The sequence below is a fragment of the Ciconia boyciana genome, chromosome 3, assembly GCF_034638445.1.
Source record: "Ciconia boyciana chromosome 3, ASM3463844v1, whole genome shotgun sequence".
In the NCBI taxonomy this organism is placed as follows: domain Eukaryota; kingdom Metazoa; phylum Chordata; class Aves; order Ciconiiformes; family Ciconiidae; genus Ciconia; species Ciconia boyciana.
Genome location: NC_132936.1, coordinates 112014424 through 112033844, shown reverse-complemented (window position 1 = coordinate 112033844; position 19421 = coordinate 112014424). Strand labels below are relative to the sequence as shown.

At 39.6% G+C, this 19421-nt stretch overlaps 1 protein-coding gene across 21 annotated transcripts in view; it reads left to right on the top strand.

Annotated features, from left to right (window-relative positions):
• The window catches only part of NRXN1 (neurexin 1), a 728334-nt gene extending 721179 nt beyond the window's left edge, over positions 1 to 7155 (top strand). For all 21 annotated transcript variants that reach the window (XM_072858477.1, XM_072858476.1, XM_072858472.1 and 18 more), the window contains one exon: positions 6848 to 7155. In XM_072858477.1, coding sequence (XP_072714578.1) covers positions 6848 to 7155 — 308 coding nt within the window. The remainder of the gene's footprint in view (positions 1 to 6847) is intronic.
• Positions 7156 to 19421: the final 12266 nt, after the last annotated feature.

Genomic DNA, 19421 nt, shown 5'->3' with positions numbered 1-19421 from the left:
TGTTTTATACAGTATGATGAGAGAAGCAAAGAAAAACAAGGTGGTCTTATTCATTTTAATAATTCTATTGTGAGAAAAAGAACACAATTTATATCAATCCTGAAGTCCATTTATCTTTCTCTTCCCACCCCCAGAGAAGCATATAAGTTCTTGGCAATAAGACGATTCAGGCTGAACAAGTGTAGCTATATCTGCAAGTTGTATCTAGGCCTTTGTTTAGCGGGTATAGTTTGGTATTTGTAGCGATAGCTTTTCCAGTGTGTGTGCGTGTATATTCTGGATGTCTTGAAAGCCTGGCCCCTTCTTTTCCCAGGCACATTATCAGCTTTGTCAGTAATGGATCTGACTTGATGACAGTATTTAGAGCAAATTGAATGCAGTGTGCTTTCAGCTCCAACATTCAAGCCGTATACACAGTGTTTGTGGCACAGACATTTATCTCTTCATGTGGTAGCTGCATAGTGAAGGAAGACAGTCAGGGAATCACCCACGGTTGCAAAGATGAATGCAGGTGTCCGCACCTCCAGCTCCACGAGCAAGAATCATTCCTTGCTGCGCAGGCCAAGCCATCAGATTCCTCACTCTTTACAACTATGTTTTGGTGTTCCCTTGCAGGAAACTGGTTCCTAGATTAGGTGGTTTGGGCTTTGGGTTTGGGGTTTTTTGCTTTTTTTAAATGAGATGATAATGATAAAAATAGCAAGCAATGAAACCTTGGTCCTGCGAAGCTCAGTGGCAAAGCTTTCGCTAAGTTCAGTGCGGCCCAAATGTCACTGTTGCTAACGCTAAGGTTTTGGTCCAATGAAGCCAATCTTACAGTTAGCTGCCACCAAAAATTTATGTTTTCAGTACCCCTACCCTTTTCTTGCCATAACACTGGTGTTCATCTGAGCCTTCAGGGAGCTAGAGCTGCAGGCAACTAACTGAGCAAAAGATGCTGGTTTAGCTGTTGGAACTGGTTCCCCACAATTACAGCAGCTTAGCTCTAGCTTGAAAAAATGCTATCAGTAGTGTAATATTTGGGTTTTGTCTTCTTTACGTTATCTTATTTGCAAAAGCATTTAATTTTTTTCCCATTTAGGAATACTTCAATTTAAAATCTAGACCACCCACTGACTCTGCTGATCAGTCAAAATTTCTGAAGCAAAGTAACAAATTACCAAAGATTTCCCAGAACACACACAAAGACGGGATAAATTACTCCATGTAGAAAAGAAAGAAGCAGAGGTGCAAAGGTGAATGACAAATGTAGAAGTGGGGAGAGGTAGGACTGACAGCTGAACTGGTAAAAGGAGAAAGGATCCATATTGGGAGAGGAGGAATACTAGAAGTGGAGCAATACAACTGAAATTGTTAAAATATACTAATAAAGAGAGTAAGAGCACAGTGATGAAGACTGCTAAAAACATTACGTGATATATTGGTTTACATTTTCCATTTTGGCTAAAATTAAATTTAGTTTTGTGGAAGATGTTGTTCCAAAAGCTTCTTATTAAACTGTGTGAAATATTCCCCTCAGCTCTGCAGAGCATATTAACTTATAAACCCCATTGATTCGGTATGCTCTATCAATTGGCACTGTGCTACCAACTAACCTATCTCTCTTTAGACTTATGTTGACATTTAAAGACGATTGAGACAACAACCCTCCCACCTCTCAACCACAGGAAAAAAAATGTTACTTGCAAAACCTGCAGTCCTAAGGAGTTGATAGGATTTGTAAATGAAGTCAATATATGGCAAATGATTGCACTTGGAAATAAACACTATATTCTGTGCAGAGACAATATTTCGCTTCTTAGCAAAACAACCTTTTTAGCTGTGGATGGCGTTTCACTGCTAGACTATTTTTATGACTAGCTAAGTTAGTTGACGTCACTTCAGAGGTATTTTAATGCATTATATCTTTCTTTCGGCGAACCATCGAGATTTCAGTTTATGGGAAGTAAAGAACCTGGGTTTGCGCACTAAAGAGTAGAACAGATACCTTAATAATTCTCTCTTAAACACATTTGAAAGTAGGTTATTGTCTTGTTCCCTCAAGCTCAGTAAGCGTCTGACAGATTTCTTAGAACAAATGCAGTGGCGTGAGTCTGAGATGGCAAATGTAGCTACTCTGCTCGTAGGCACCACACCTCTCCACCACATCACAGTGTGCTGTGTGTGCAGCTCTCAGCTCCTGTTCTCTTTGAATTATGATGCCATTATGATCAAGGAGCGTAGAGTGTGTGTTCAGCAATGCACCTAGTTTTGTGGTACCTCTCTCATGTGGATTAGATCATGGCTTTGGATATAGGCTGTTCCAAGTCTGATGAAAGTTTGTCACTGAACTATAGCGGCCACATGTGGAACCACCTCATACTCCTTCCCTCCTATGACAGCTCAGGCATTGATGGATATCCCCTGGGGAGCCACAGTTCTTGCCTCCCCTCAAGAGCCACTTGAGGCTCCATAGGAAGGGAGCAGGCTGAGATACCCCTGTATTCACACCAGAGTGGGTTTGAGCTTAGTCTCTTGCACAAGTTTACAGCAGATCCTCATCCTGGTTTTGCAGTTGGGCTGCATATAACCCACCAGTTCAGCAGAGGAAGCACTGAGATTCGTTCTTCAGATGTATTCGTTGTAATGAGACGTTGAAATTGCAGTGAGCTCAGAAACCAGTTCACCAGAATCCAACAATGCTACAGAAAGTCGACCACGAACAGGTCTACAATGATAGCACAGAGTGAAAATTAGTATGTGTCCTGTAAATAATTGCCTTCATGCCTCATTGCAAATGCAGTAGTTAAACATTCTTGTCTTGTGAGTAATTTTCTATTCACAGTTTGTGGGAAGGCATAAATGTAAAGAAAACAGGTTTGGGGGCCTTTTGTTGGGTTTTTTGTTTTGTTTTTAAGTCTGATAATTTCAATTCACCAACACCATGGGAGCCTGCAATTCCAATTTTCTTTTCACAGTATTAATGAAAACTGGGCACTGAAAATAGTCAGATTTTTCCCTTTAAATTTTAAACCACTTAGAAATACAGTCAAGAATAATAACTTTCTAATCCATTATTATACAATGTAAAACTGTGCTCAATTGCTATTATTTCATGAAAAGTTTTTCGTAAGTGGTAGAAGAGGCTTTTAAAAATCAGTCTCTTCTAAGCTGGTCTTTGAGGCAATCCAAAAAGGCTGGTTGTATGCTGTTCAGAGGAAGAGTTGTGCATCAGAGAAGTTGTTTTAAGAAGGGATAATTGCACCACAAGATGACTTTTATTTCCTCTCACTGTTATGGCATGGTCTGAGCATAATCACAGTCTTTATGATTTTCTCTTGTTCCTAATCAAACCATCCTCAACTTATTACAGATTGTTTCAGGATTTTTGGGGGATGACTTTTTATTCTTAAAAATCGGGGTCATTTTTATGAAATTTAATCTTAACATTCACCTAAAGGTATTAGCTTCTCATTTACACTAAGAAACTTTATCTGGGATGAAGTTAGTGTCTTTTTGATGCTGCAGACACTAACAGAGACTACAACCGAGTAGCAGACAAGGTTACCCATAGACATACCTCTGCTGCTGTGCCAGGAGCCAATGACTCTGCCTGGTTCAGCTACCAAGATGCTGGGAAGAAAACTGCATCACGTGTTCCCAGCACTTGGGAAGCAAAGAGCAAGATTTCTGTAACCTTATAATCTTCACTTGCTCTCCATTGACATCATCTGTTGTCCCTTGCAAAAGTTCCTGTCTTGCAGGGGAAAAAAAATCCAGGTAAATTCCCCTTGGGTACTCCAGTCTTAGTCAAATAAAGGTCCTACTTAAATAGAAGGTAGCTCTTTCAGCAGTGTTATGGATTTCAGAAGAAATGTAGGCTGGCCTTTTCCCAGTGGCCTTTTCTTCCCTGTCTCAGAATAGGACACTTGCTTTAGCATGTGCTCCATTAGCCTTTCCTGCCTAAAATGCTCACAGACAAACCCATGTGCTTCATAAAACTTTCCTCTTATTTCCTCCTCCTTCGTTTGTCTTGAGAGGCCCGGCTAGGGTAAAAGCATATTTTAATGTAAATGGAAGAAAAATAGCAAGAAGTCATTTCCCTTGCTGAACTGCTCCTTTTACAGAAGTCCAAACAAATGTAACAACAGATGCTTTGAAAATGTTGTAAGTTTAAATAACATTAATGTAGTGGTTGAATATTCCTCAGACAGATGGGATAAATGAGATAATTGTGAAAACATTCTTAAAAATAAAAGGATGCCATCAGGTGAAAGGCAGGAGTTTAGGTAACGTTGAAAAATATTCCTTACATGTTTTTTTAGGTTGCAATGTCAAAAGAATGTTTTCCTCTGAGCAAGCTGTTAAGTGTCATTTAGTAGACATTAATTGTAAAGTTAGTTGATGGCATTTGGCCCAAATGTCTGTATTTTAAAGAGAAAGAGCAGCTGTTATTCCATCAGGTATTGACACAGTTTATTCAGTTGCTTCTATTATTTCTCAGACAGAAATTAATTTCCTGAAATCATATACAGTAAGATAAGACTTTGTCTCATTTTCATTCACTATGGAAATACTCAGGAGTCTTTATTCTGCAACAATGCATTGTCTCTTGTAAAACAATAAATGACACCCTATGTGTAAAAGAATTTCCATTTTCTACAATAGCTACAGTGAAAAAACAGGATCTAAACCAGTCACTGACTACTTTGAGACAGACCACATTTCTTAGAAGGGTAGCATCTACCCTGAAATGAGAAAAAATCTTAGAGCCTTCTGAAGCGAAACTTCAAGATCTCTTGTGTAGTCATAGAAAATACCAATTGTACCAACTCATAACAACTAAGAACTTTCAGAGGGGGGAAAAGAAAAAGAAGTTAAAATACATTTGACACGAATGACAGTTTTCTTGAGTCTGACTGTGGTGCCTCTGTTCTTTCAGCCAAATAAAATGTCACCTTCTTTAAACCTGTGTGGGATAACTGCCAGGAAGTGGTGTTTCAACAGTAAGAACACAGATCACCAATAAATAAATGATGAGTAATACAAGGTGGGGAGGGAACTTAGTTCTTTTTGGGGTTTGTGGCTTTTTTGCTGTGCTTTATTATTCATAGGCCAATTGTGGATGTCTGTAGCTGGTGGCTGCTTTTAATTCTGGTTGTCCAAACTTGTTGCAGTTTTTTGACCAGTGTTGATAGTTTGAGTGGCATTACCTTTAATGTAGCATCCCTAAAATCATCATCTTCATATTATGTCTTTACAGTGCAAAAAAAAGTGACAATGGGGCATAGTGTGCTTTTGTGCGCCTTGAGCAAGACGCTTCTCTAATACACTTCAATAAAATGCTAGTTGTAGGCAAGGCCTGATAAAACTAACATTATTAATATATTGTAAAACTAGTGTTTAATAATACTTTTAGATAACATTTATATTTTGCTGACTGCATTTTTAGCCATGCATAATGATTTAAAATGCGGTTTCTATAAGCCAGCCTGGATGCTTAATGAGAGTGTTCTGCACTGCTCAGTGGGAAACCCTGGTTCACTCACTGCTCTTTTCTTGCTCCTGAGCTCAGCCAAGACTGGCAGTGCTGAGGCTACACAGCCTCTCAGGAGTTTGGAAATGCTGGTATAATTAAAGGAATATTGCATAGACCCAGGTGACTTCATTTTTGTCCATGACACTTGCTAAGTTACAGAAGAAGATCCATCTCAGCTATTGCCACTTAAAGCGATTCTATACAAAGATCTGCCTCTCCTCCTTCTGCAAAATGCAATAAAGAAAGGAGATAATGGGAAATGCATAAGCGTTGTGTGTGCTGTGAACACTTAACCTAGAAATTCCTCCTGGAATTAGGCTTTCATTCCACATGGCTGTGCAAGGGGATAAAATGTGCCAGACAACACAATAGTTCCTATCAAGAAGACTTTACAGTCTGAAGACATAGGTCAGTTCAGTTCATATCACAACTGAAAAGACCAGAGTCTGGCCTGAGAGGTGGGTTCTTAGAAGGCTGAGCCCTTGCTCTGGCAATTTGAGAGGTTTTTTCTGGGCATAAAGCTTTGCTTGAAAGAGTGTCTGGTATTGGCATCAATGATGAAAAGAGGGAATGGGAGAAGTTGACTGAAAAAGTGTATGGCTCTAAAGTGTAGCCATATTTAAGGAAGACTCTGTGAATTAGAAAAGAGAAGGTAGAGTTGGATAGCTCTCTAAAAGTAGTGAAAGTAAATATAATTCATTTGGAAAAAAAGAAACAAAAATATTAGAAGGAAAGGAGAAATTGAGAAGCTTGCTGAGGGAAGGCTAAAGGAGAGCTGAGGTTACCTTATTTGTAGCCAACTTATTGGCTGCTATCATTTATTATTAGGGGAAATTTTGATTTTTCCCCCCCATTCTGTTTGGTAGTCTGTCTTATCACTGTCTTCTCAGTAAGTATTATAGTGTCACTTTTTGTTCTTTACAGAAGATGAGAAAGAGAGAGGGAGGGAGTGGGAGAGGGAGATCCTTTCCTCCCAGATGTTCATGTTCTGGCATTTAAATTGTGGCACACCTGTTATTCCAGATTATTTAGGCATTCTTTGCTTAATAACAGTATTTGGAGAAATTATACTTTTGAAGGCTAAAATGAGATTTTTCTTGCTGTCCGTTTCCTTGTTTAGAAGCCTGTTTACTTGTGCTGACAGACATGAAAACGGAATGGGCTGCAAACCTAAATGCTTTCGAACCAGTAGAGTAGGGTACGTTGATAGGCAGTCCTGACCTAGTGAGTGCAATTAGAAGATGCATGTTTGTAGCAGGTAGATATGACTAACTCCTCAATGTGCAAACTCAATAATAACCTCTCCCTTATTTCATTATCTACCTACAGCAAATCCTACCAGGGCAGGAGGAGGAAGGGAGTACCCTGGCTCGTCCGAGGTGATTCGTGAATCCAGCAGCACAACAGGCATGGTAGTTGGGATCGTGGCAGCAGCGGCGCTGTGTATCCTCATTCTCCTGTATGCTATGTACAAGTACAGGAATCGAGACGAAGGATCGTATCACGTAGATGAGAGTCGAAACTACATCAGTAACTCAGCACAATCCAATGGGGCTGTGATCAAGGAAAAACAGCCCAACAGCGCTAAAAGTTCCAACAAAAACAAGAAAAATAAGGATAAGGAGTACTATGTCTGATCTCAACATCTAAAAGAACGCTTGTATAGAAATAGTCTTCATTTTATCTGAGACATAATACAAACTTATTTACTTTACTTTTTATGAAGCACATTCAAAAACAAACAAAAAAGACAGGGAATGCAATCAGAAAGGAAAGACTGTTTTTAAAAACAAGCATTTCATGCTCTTGTTTTTCAGAAACAGGAGCTGATAAATTCCCTAACATCCACAGTGTTTTCATTTATTCTGCCTGTCTTTATGTTGCTGGAACATTTCTGAAAGACAATGATGACACCACGCATTCATAAAGCAAGGAGTATTACTACAACATCAAGGCACAATATGAAACAAAACAAATTAAAAAAAACAAAACAGGAAAAAAAAAGAAAAAAGAAGCTACCTATGATTCTGGATTTAGCCAAAGTGCTAGCGCTTTCTTGAGAAGTAAGTTAGTCTTATTGTCAGAGAAGACTGTCATTATATAAGGTGACTCAACAAGCAAACATAAAGAGTTTGCCGTCTGGTGCAGTGAAGCAGTGATTGGAAACTTGCATTTGAAACAAAGTGCTGGCTTTTCTGAAGACTTACGTAGAAATACTTTCAAAAAGCCCCTTTCTGGTTGTGAGGAAAATAGTACGGAGGCCTTATTTTCAAAAACAAAAACAAAAATCTGGAATATAAGGCACATTTCCACAAAAAAAAAAAAGAAAAAAACAAACAAGAGGGCATAGATGCAATCATTGGGAAATTTTCATGCACGCTTAATATGTTATTACATATGTTTATATAAAAACACATCTATATGTGCTTTCTGGACTGTGATAAGTGATGTTTTATAGCCTGTTGTATAGAAAATGCAAACTATATCTGCTCTTCAGCCATTTTTGGTAAACTCAATGTTATAAGTGTTGCTAGGTATAGAGAGTTTTATGACATCTGGAGCAACAGACATACTTCAGGTTTTTTGCAGCCATTATAAATTGTCCCAGACTTCTTCCCCTTTTTTTTTCCTTTTTTTTTTGTTTAATTTACAGTGTAGTGGTTATACTAAGGGGGATGTGTATGAATGTATATAAGAGTCAGCTAATTTTTTTCTTACCTGTACAGCCTCTATTCTGTTGCAATTAAGTTTTAGTAGTTTGTATGAAAGAAGTGGACTAGAAAGCAAAAATATATCTCTACTGTAATTTGTCTTCTCCCTCCTATCCCCATCTCTTGCTCCTGATATGCATCAATGAAGTTGATCAGAATGGCCAATTTTCCTAGAAATATACATTCATTGATTAGCTAAATATTTAGTGACTTAAACTGGCCTTTGGCTTCCAGTCAAAGCTTCACTATTGGAGAGCATGGTTTGCCTTGCAGAAACCTTGTTCTTAAGAAATTATGAGAAAGATGAGTTTCTTGAAAATCTTAGGAAGTATCATATAGTGTTTATCTGGCATTCAGTTATATGAACGACAGCTACTACAGCATTGGGTGGTAAAAGATCTAAAAAGACCCATTTTAATTATCCAGGCTGATTCTACTGCAGAATTTACCCCTTTCTCCAAAAAGGAAATAATCTTGAGGTGCACGATAGTATTTTTCAATGGTGGGCATTTTGACATATGAAAAAGTATTTTTAGCTAAGTTGATTGTGTAGTATTGCAAGACATCATAACCAGACAAATATAAGTTCATCATGTTTTAAAGTAACACATAGCTTTTCTTGCATATATAAAACATGAATGCATTTTAGTTAAACGTATTAAATATAATGCTGTAATTTACATGTTAAGTTTTTTTTCTAGTATTATTTCATTAGGTTCACAGCAATAAATCATAGCATAACATTTTATTTACACGGAAGTTCAAAGGGAATATACTAGACAGAAAGAGGGTAGTTCAATAGAAATCAACCAAATCATTGGAAGGCCTCCTGGGAAGGATATAGATGTTCACACTTTACAGACAGGAAGGAGGAATTTAAAATTAGTTTTAAACAGCAGGCACAAAATGTTTTGTTGTGTGTTATTTACTGTAGCTGATGAAAAAGGCTGGAAACTGGTACAGCTATCTATCTGGGAGTCAGAGCACTTTAAAAATACATGTAGCTGACATGAAAACACCTCTCTTGAAGGTTGCCAGCCACATCAAGGTGTGTCATGTGGCATTTGTAAAACAATTTTTTATTTTCATTAGCATTGAAAACACAAAAATGAGAACAGGTTCACAAAATCCATCTGATGTTAATTTCTTAGATTGTTATTCACCTGTGGCATTCGTAATTTCTCCCACCTTTACAAGACAGCTGTACTCAGGGAACGGCAGGGTCAGGTATACTGGAGGTCATTGCTGGAAGCAAGAGACTTCAGCTGGAGGGGGGAAAGAAGAAGTTGAAAGCCAGGTGGTGTTCAGATTTCAGTGCTTGAAGATACACAGAAGAACAAGAATAATCTGATGACACAAGACTGGACATGACGGAATATGGTTTGGGCGAGATGAAATGGTCTTTTCTGCTTGGTATTGATTGCATTAATGAAATAGCATGGTCAGGTCAACTTCCAGGCAGTTTGGTAGATTAATCTTTAACTAAATCCATACATCAAGGGAAAAAAGATCTGCTACTACTATAATAAGCAAACACGATTTTAACACTGTTTCTGAAGGTTCTCCTTTTTCCTCTTTAATTTCATAATTTAACAAAAAACAAATATGGATGTATCAGAAGTGCCAGCAAGTGGATTTAAAATTCCTTTTTGTTTAAAAACAGCAGCAACAACAAACAAACAAACAGTTACATAAACCAACTACCTAACATAAAATTGGATCCTTTCTCTATAATAACCTAATTTGTTTGACTGAGATGGCTTCATTTCTATGACTGTATTGTGTTGCCTTTTTTAACAAAACACTAAATAACGTGTGAAACTTTCAACCCTAAGACATCCAAGAAAGGCCCAATGCCCCTAACCTTATAGTGCTTTCTGTGATAGATATTTACGATTTTTTTATTTGTTGCAAGGCCAATTTATTCATTATTGGAAATGCTAAGCAAGTGGAATTTACTGTTTTGTTAATAAAAATGTTTCTTAATACAAATGCTGTCTTGTTTCTTCTCTTGCTCTTGGATCTGGAGTACCTGTTCATCATAAAGTAGGGGGAAAAAATGGTAAATTGGTATGAAGTTACAGACATTTATGTCAGGAAAAAGTGACCTCAGAGCTCTTTGTACACTTAAGTGAAAACTTTCTACAAGTCTTGTGTTCAACTGGCCTAGTTAGAAAAGTATGAGTTACATTAATGCATTGTTTGGTTTTGCATAGAATTACTTCATTTGAAATTTTCTAGCTTTGATTAAAAAAAAAAATCAAGAAATTAAAATGATGTTCCCGCCCCCTATGAATGAAAAAAGAATTCCCTTCCTTTTCTGCCACTTTTTTTTTCTGGTGGAAAGAAGATGGCAGAAGGTAAGGTAATGGGATTAAAAGTTAAAACTGAAAATATTTTCTCTTGTCTAGAAGATGGTTAAAAATTAAATGGAAAAATGAACATATTTCAGCTCCTTAAAAACATTCCTAGATGATAATTACAAAATTTCAACCGGAGCTAATCCATTACATAAGTACTTTCCTATTTAGCATGGCATTTAAATTCATGGGTAACTTCAAGCAAACATCTAATCCTATTGATTTAAGCAACTGTCTAAAGTTGCCTAAATGTATTGCTGAATGTGGATGGAGTTAAGCTTTTGGATCTAAACTCCAAATAGAATTTAAGTATGTATCTTCTTTAATCACATCAGTAGCTTCTTTGACTTCAATGGGATTTATTCATCTGCTTAATTAGGTACAGACTGAAGTATTTTAGGTAATTTACTTCAGGAATATCTGGAGAAAACAGCCCCTATCTTCCATTGGTATAAAACAATTTATAGTTAAACTTACATTCTAAACTGCTTTATACTGGGATTAGTATTTGTGTGTGTGTGTGTGTCTGTGTAGTTGTTTCAAAATAAATACTGAACATTCCATTTAGGAAAATGCTTTATACACATTTAAAGGAGCTATAACAAGTGACTTTTGTTCTACAACAAAAAAACCCCACATTTAATTATACACTTTTCAATTCTACACTGTATTTGTTCATTTTTTTCTTACATCTATACTGTGCTCTCCCTTTCACCAAAATCCTAACGGCTTCTCAGTACCTGCATCATCCATCATCAGCTAACCACTTTAAGCGGTGGCCTCCATAATCAATCATCCCTGTGACCAAGTTAGCTAAAAAACCTTCACAAGATGAGGAAAAAAGAGAAAAAAAACGAAACAATCCCCCCAAACGCAACTTAGAATAAGGGAAATAGAGCACACGTGTAGGCTGGAAATGACAACTGTGTTTGTTAATTCCTCCAATATGATTTCTTTATAGTTCAGCAAAACAGTTTTAAATTGGGTATCTAGGTATGATTTTCATATTGGTTATAGAAATTTGCTTCTAAGTTCAGTACAGTCCTGTTTAGAGGTGCTTGGAAGGAAGCATTGTGCTGGGGTAAGCCAGATTTGTCAGTACAATTTTACTTGGAATGAAGGTTACTTGCTTTATTTTAAAGCCCCCACTTTGTTAGAGTCTGTAAGTATTTCAGTGTTAAAATGTTTCTGGCCCTCATGGGAGTGGGGAGAAAGAGAAATCCACACTACATCTAAATCAATTTATGAATTGATGAATGCTTGTCTGCCAGCCTCTGATTTGTTTGGATGGTCTATTCCTCCTTTGGTTGGTCATTGCTCTCCATGAAACCAGAAGCATGCCCCGCAGGCTAAGCTTTGAGCTAGAAATTTCAGAAAAGAAAAAAAAGTCATTGATACAGGTCCACTCAGTTTTGTGAGGTGCAGGGCCAGAACTCACCCAGTCCTTTACCCAGTTACTTTGGAGGCTTCTTCCTACTCAAGGTCTTTGACAGACTTCAGCCATCAACTCTGAGTTCTGGAGAAGACAGTATGGCCCCTCGCCTTTCTCAGTTACTCACTACCATACAAATATCTTCATTTGTTGTTCACAACAAGCAGATTTCCATATGACAGTGCTCCTCCAGTGGGGCTGAATTGTGGTAGACTTTGGGGTTTTTTTAAAGAAAAAACATGGTGACATAAGGAGTAGAGTTATTTCAAAGAGCATGGGATTCTCAGTGAGTAAATTGCCTTTAAGGACAGTAATTTCATGCTGTCATACACTTGAGAGGTTTAAAAATCCAGGCCAGTAATCCTCAACAACATCCTTTTGGTAAACAATAAAGACATTAGCTCGTTTGTCAGCAAGTGCAGGAACCAACAACACGGCTATCAAAATGCGAACGCATTGGTCTGGTTGCAGCAAATAACACAGGAAAATGGAATTTGGGCAGCCAAAAATAACTGCTGGCGCGTTGACCGGACTCTTATGAGCGAGTCCAATTACAAACCAGTAAGCATTTATGGGATGATAAATAGCAAAATACTTCTATTAGTCACAGTTTGGGATGCATCAGGGTGACAAAACACAGGGGCTGCATGGCTGCATCGGCTTTTTCAGGCCCGGGGGCCTGGTTGCTGTTAAGGCACCCTCCAGTCGGGGGGACTGGGCAGGTTTTACACAAACAGGTGCTGCAGACCAGCTGATCGCCTGTTTTCAGATAAACCTGCCTTTTCGCTTTGAAATTAAAATACATTTTCTGGGAAAAGTACAGCAGATTGCTTCATGAGACAAATTAAGTGGCTCCCAAAACATGTCGCAGCACAGCCAGCACCATATGAAACAGAAAGCAGACTCTGTGGCTAGGAGCAGGCTGCATGGCTGCAGGTCTGGGGGAGAAACCTCCGTCCTGCTCAGGAGTGCCCTGGCCTCGGGCACGGCAGCTGAACGCCGTCCAGAAATGAGAGGTCCCACCTCGCACCAGCGGCGGGCCCTGGGTGCAGCAGACACCTGAGCTCGGCAGCGCCTTTCTGCTCCCCATGCACAGCAATGGGGGCCAAGGGCAGGGTGCTGGGCAAGGTGCATGGGGAAACTCTGTATGCCAGGATGGGCTCAGCTTGTGCTCTGGGGAAGGATAGCAAGGGCCAGGACATGAAGAAGGGATTACGGTCCCTGATGTCCCCAAAAGGCTGCCCTTGCTTTCACTCCCACTAGGCCCTCAGTTACACTCTGCCAAAATGGCGGGTCAGCGCGTGGTGGGACCCCATGGTCCCAGGGCCATTTTTGAGTCCACAGCAAGCCGGGGACAATGGGCAGCGTTCAGCCAGCGTGTGGTGGTGCATGGCCCCTCCAGCCAATGCTCGAGACAAGGTTGTTGAGGTATGAGCATCCCTCCTTTTTTTTTTTTGAGCTCCTGCAGCTCCTACAGCTGTGGCAGGGCTGAGGCCCTCAGAGCCGCGTTACCCTGGCAAGCATGGTGTATCAGGAGCCAATACGACCCTCTGAGGATGTGCTGCTGTGAGGAGGGAAGAAACGAGGGCTGTGGGCCCCGGCCCGGTGTGACTACAGAAATGGGGGAAAATTCAGCTGCGAGGGTCTCACAACCAGGACTGGATGGGGAACTTGCCATAGCGCTCATGGCTTGGCAACGGTGGAGCAGGCCCAGGTTTTCCTTAGCTGCCAAATCCCTCAAAGGAAAAAAAAAAAAGGTTTCTCAAAAAGGTGGCGGCGTAGAGAGTTTAGGAATTTAATTAGCAGTTAGTTTAGTGTTTCTTTAGAGCTTTCCCTGCCTGTGCTTCATGCCAGAGAGAAGCAGCTCAGGCCTCCTGTGCCTGGGGAAGGAGGCCAGGCAGGGAAATCATCCCACAGGCATTAAACTCACCCCACAGCAATATGGGTATCCCTAATTTTCCGAGACACTGGATCTCAAAGATTTGGACCAGAAAATTGACTGAGGGTGAGATCCAGCAACATGCTCTGTTAAACCATAGGGAGATGGACAAGCTTCAGTACAAGGAGATGTAAAAACCTTAAGGAAGAAAATACTAACACAGACCCCCAGCTCCCCTGGGAAATCCAATCCAATCCAATCCAATCCAATCCAATCCAATCCAATCCAATCCAATCCAATCCAATCCAATCCCACCCCACCTGCCACAGTCTGCTACTCAGCTTTTCAGGCTCACAGGTGGATTTTATTCCTTGCTGATTACACATGGAGAAGTAGCAGGCTTGTTACATCTGCCTGTCAGTCCCACCTGGGAGAAGGGTTGCCCTGCTAGTCAGTGCAGAGCTTGCTGTAGTTACCAGACCCTTCACACCACATGTGAGCTAATTGTACAAAGATTTTCCTTTAGATTCAGGCATTGTTGGCAACCAGTACAAAGCAAGGAGTCACATCAGGGCAGGATTTAAAGGCCAGAACCACTTCTTTCCCTGCATTCTGGGTTTTTACTGACTTCTATTTGATTTACAGGGGAGGTCCAAGGCACAGGACAAGAATATACTGCAGTAAGAGAAAGGGGGGAAAAAAAAGGCAAGCAGGCTTTGTCTTATGCTGTCCAGCAAATCCCCATATAGTAAGCAGAAGAATTTCAGGTAATTAATTTATTTAAATTTTGGTCTGTTGGTGGATGATGCTTGGGAAAGGCAAGTTTATACTCAGCTTTCCTGAAGGCTGTGTCTTTGGGAGTTCACTTGTATCTGTCTGCAGGCTCTTTTTAGGGAAGTCTTTCAACATGTTGATAGCACAAATATAACAGTCATTACCTAGACCAGTTTCTCATCTATTTTAATAGCTTTGCCTAAGTAAAGATTGCAGGATTTGACTCAAAGTTGAGGCTACATCTGCACCAGCAAGTATGGCTCAATAAGAGTAAATTTACAGGGCAAAGCAGTTGGTGCTGAGGACCTGACCTCCACATTTCAGGATTTTCTTTGAACCAGTTTTAGTGTGGTCACACAAACTGAGTGCCAATTAGTGGTTAGGTGGCATTAGATTTTGAAGTGTTAGGCATCAAAGACTGACAATTCACACTGATGATAGAAGAATTCTAAATCTGAATTCTTGTAAGTGACCATATTTGTGTTTAAGTGGCTGCTTATAGGTTTTTTGCCTAAGTTCCAAAAATTGTCTTGATCTATTTTTATTATTACATTTTAGTAAATTTGATTGCTTAATATAGAAATAAACATTCTCTGTTAACATAAGCTTGTTCAGAAACAGTTCAGTTTCAGCTGAGAACAGTTCAATTTGGCAATAAGAATATGAGTTTAGAGTTTTTAGACATATTAAGTGAGCTCTTGGTATCATCTAAGCTAATTTAGGAATTTTAGAGACTTCAAATTCAAAAATAAACTTAGAATTATTATTGATCTGAGTCTTGATGGGAGTTACCACACATCCTGGGTGAAGGTTTCTGTGTGTATGAATAAAACTGTGGCAACAGCCTGGTGCCTGATCTCCCACGCTGCCTTTCTGGAGGGCCACTTTGCCAGACCTGCACGTGAGCATGGTCTTAGCCTGTTACGCTGCTCTGCTCCCCACATGAAAACTTTCAGTGATTACTCATCCATGGGAACCACTACACAGACACTGCTGTGCACCAGCAAAGTCCCTGTCTTAAAAGCAAAACTTGGCATTTATATATACTCTGTTTGAGGCAAACCATTAACTTCAGCATGAGCAAGGATTTCATCCTGAGTAGGTAGCACCCCAAATAAATCAGCATATTAGGAAATGCCACAGAGAGCAGACCGAGAGGAAGGATACAGCCCTGCACAAACATCCTGAACACAGAATATAGGAAAGCCAATCCAAAGAACCTAAAACCAACCTGATTTCCTAAAATGGACAATAGGCTGGTGTGGGTACATAACTTACTTTTGCAAAAGTCCTTAATGGGCTTTCATAACTCACTTTTACTTCGGCAGACTGGTGAGATGCGAAAGTCCTGATGTTACAGCAATAAATAATGCACCCTAACAAAATGGGGACTGTACAAACAGGACACTTCAATTTTCAAAATCGTTTTCAAAAATTGTGCAGATGCTATGTAATGAAAGCGGAATAAAAATCCAACGCTAGGACTTTGTGGTAACAGGATGGAACAGCAAAATAGTGAAGGTCACCAGCCACAGTAGTTGCAACTGTCTGGGAAAATAAAGAGGAAAGGAGCCAAACAGTGCTGAATATCAACGAGACCATTGTTGATCAACAATGAGATTTTGCTGTTGTACCCTTGTAAGGCTCTCAGTTCTGTAAACATTTTGGGGATGTTTGCAGCGCTCTCAGTTATGACTTCTAGATAGGGAGCTAAGACAGCCTAGGATTTGTAGTGGTGTGGCTGTGGCAGCCCTGAGCTCAGTGTAGGTCAGGTGCTTCAGCAGCTGCCCAGCTTCTCGTAGCTCTGTGGTGCTGCAGACACACAGCCATCCATGCTTAAGCTGGCAAGCGTAACGTCAGCTCAATACCTCTATGCAAGCTGCATTGCAGACACTCAGGCCTGTTTGCCACGCTCCTGAGACAGAAGATGCACCATGCCTGCCTAACCTGGCCTGTGGGATGCGGTGAGGGGGAGTAAGTGGTCTGCCACAGGGAGAGAGGCAGAACTCCTTTGGAGGCAATGGCAAAGCACTAGCAATTTCATTCCTATAGGGCATGTTTAGTCTCCACTGTGGGGTGGTCCTAGGGCTCCACTTGAATTTGATTCATGAAGTCTCATCTTCTTTCAGATGCTTATTGAACACTGTCAGCTGGAGCTTCTTCATGGAACAGCCACGTTTCTTTACTACTCCCACTATCATCTGCCAGGAATTTTTGAAATGCAGAGAAGTGCTTTTGTCACTGCATATGCTTTTCCCTTATGGGGGGGTGGTTTTTTGGTTGGTTTTTTTTTAAGTTTTTTCTAAGGCTGGGAAAGAACAATCAAATTATATCAATTTTGAGTTGTTGTAATCATCTTTCAAATTCTTATATGATGCAAATGCTTAGGTTTCAAATAATTGAGCATTAGAATGTTAAATCATTTTAATTGGAGTTTTAAAATAATTTGTGAAAATTTACACAAAAGGGTCATTAAAAAAACAATACCAACTACAAACCTATTAATACTGTCCAGTCACTCTTGCTACAGTGGTGTCCATTCCAAGCACTCCAAGTACATGAACCAGACTACAAAGCCTAAGACTTTCACTAAAATAACAGTATTTATTTTAATAATAACAGAGTAGGGAGAGGGTCTCTTCTTCCAACCTTTTTGTCCTAGTTAAAAACTAAATAATTGTCTAGATTAATTTCACCAGCATATTGTCATTATTTAGTATGATTTTGCCATTTAGAAAGTGTTTCTTTTCCTAATATACCTATACCCATGTAAGTACAAATGTGGAAAGAAATTATCATTTCTAAAGCATCTACTGCTCGAACTGATCTTGCTTCCTGTACTAGCATATGTCTGTCTAAGCATATACACAATCCCCTGGGCACACAAGTGTAATTGTAGCCATGCTGGTATGTTCTGTAGGAGAAAGGAAGGAGAGAACCACACTGTAGTAAATACTTAAGTATTTACTTTCAACTTAAGTTTGAGCTTGCACATTTCAAGAATAGGAACCTTCTTGATTTTCCAATTTTCCAGTGTATGCAGTAGGAAATGAAAGTAGAAATGAAAGGAAGATGTTCTTTGTTAACAAAACTCCAGTTACAAGCAAATGTTTATATCTACCACTGGACCATTACCAAACACCAGAGCCATCACAGAGTTAGACAGTACTGTGTCAGGGTGAGCCAGGATATGTGTCTTCAGGTTAGTCCAGGGTATATAGCTGATGCAACTTTACAGAAGTTAGTTGGTTGGATTCCAGCCTTGCTCAGAGGCATTTTATGTCAGCATAACTCTGTAGACTTCATTGCAATTTTTTGTGGTGGTACCAACATGAAACTGAACCCAGCAGTATATGTCCATGTCACTGGGATTTAAAGTTCAGAACTTCTTTCAACCTCATACAATGGAGAAAGCCCTGCTTTCTCGTATTTTTATTCCAGAGGGAACATTAAAGTTCCATTGTTACAGCACTACAACACAAAGAATGATAGATGTAATCAAAAGGGTCTTTTATCTTTTTTTTTTTTTACCTTGTTAGAAAAATCAGCAGTTCTGCAGCACTGATTCTTGAAGGTATATAACACTACTTTGTTACTACAGCAACAGACAGCACTGCCAGTACCAAGTTACAGATGAACTGGGTCCCTTTGCAAGACCAGATCTGAACTAAAATGGTTGTGATAAATCTGCTATATGTAAATTTGGTAGGATTAAAAGGTAAACAGGAAAAACACAATATGGGAAAGTGCCTTATTTTACTAAGAAGCTTCTGCGGTGCTTCACAACCCCTTAAGTCAAAACAAGTGGGGAATATGTACCAAATCTTCAGCAATTGAGTCAGTCCTTCTAGTTTTGTTTTGCACTGTTGCACAAAGGTTTGGCCCATCTCTTGTTTAGGGACTGAGGCAGATCTCTAACCAAGGGGTATCAGGTAACTATTTTCACAGTAGTAGAAAGGGCTGTACCTAATTAAAGGATAGGACTTTCCCAAGGGTCTTGATGTAAAAAAGATAATGTAAACTGCCTCATCTTGGATGAGCTGCTTCCTGCCAAAGCAGACGTGCTCTGCTTTTTTCTCCACTTCCTTTGGGGATATGTGTAAGACACAAGGTATATAAGAGAAAGAGTGTGATCTCACCTTTCTCTTTCCTCCTTGCCCTTCATTCCTCCTCCTCTCTCTATGAAAGAGACAGGATCTCAATTCTTGCTAAGGCAGAATAAATACTGGATTTGAGTTATTTCAAACCCTGAGCCTGTATAGACACCTTAATGCAGTCCAGCTTTCAAAAGCACGCAGTGATGTGAGCTATTATGTGCTGAGCTCTTTAGAAAAGCTGGCTGTACGTTCTATTTTATTTACTAAGACCCAGTCCATGCTAGCGTTTGTGATGCAGAAATACTTTCATAAATTGTGCCAACACATTTCCTAGCAGAGGAGCTGCTTATACTGGGCAAAATGTGCTTGTGGCAAGAGAGGTTAAAAAGAAATTAGGGATAAAATAGCAAGCAAAAAGCATTATATTAGTGTAACTGTATCTAATTTAGCTCCAATTGCTGATATTGGGGCTTCTTCTTCCCTTCTGTCTTCTTCTGTACAGGGTGAGAAAGGAGCGTATCCCTAGAACAATACTGCTCTGTCAAGGACAGTTTAATATTGGCTTTGTCTAAGCAAAAGCAGGATGAAAGCTAGCAGAGCAGCTATGAAGAACTAAATTACTGAAGTACAATGCCATTCTGTGTTGGAGG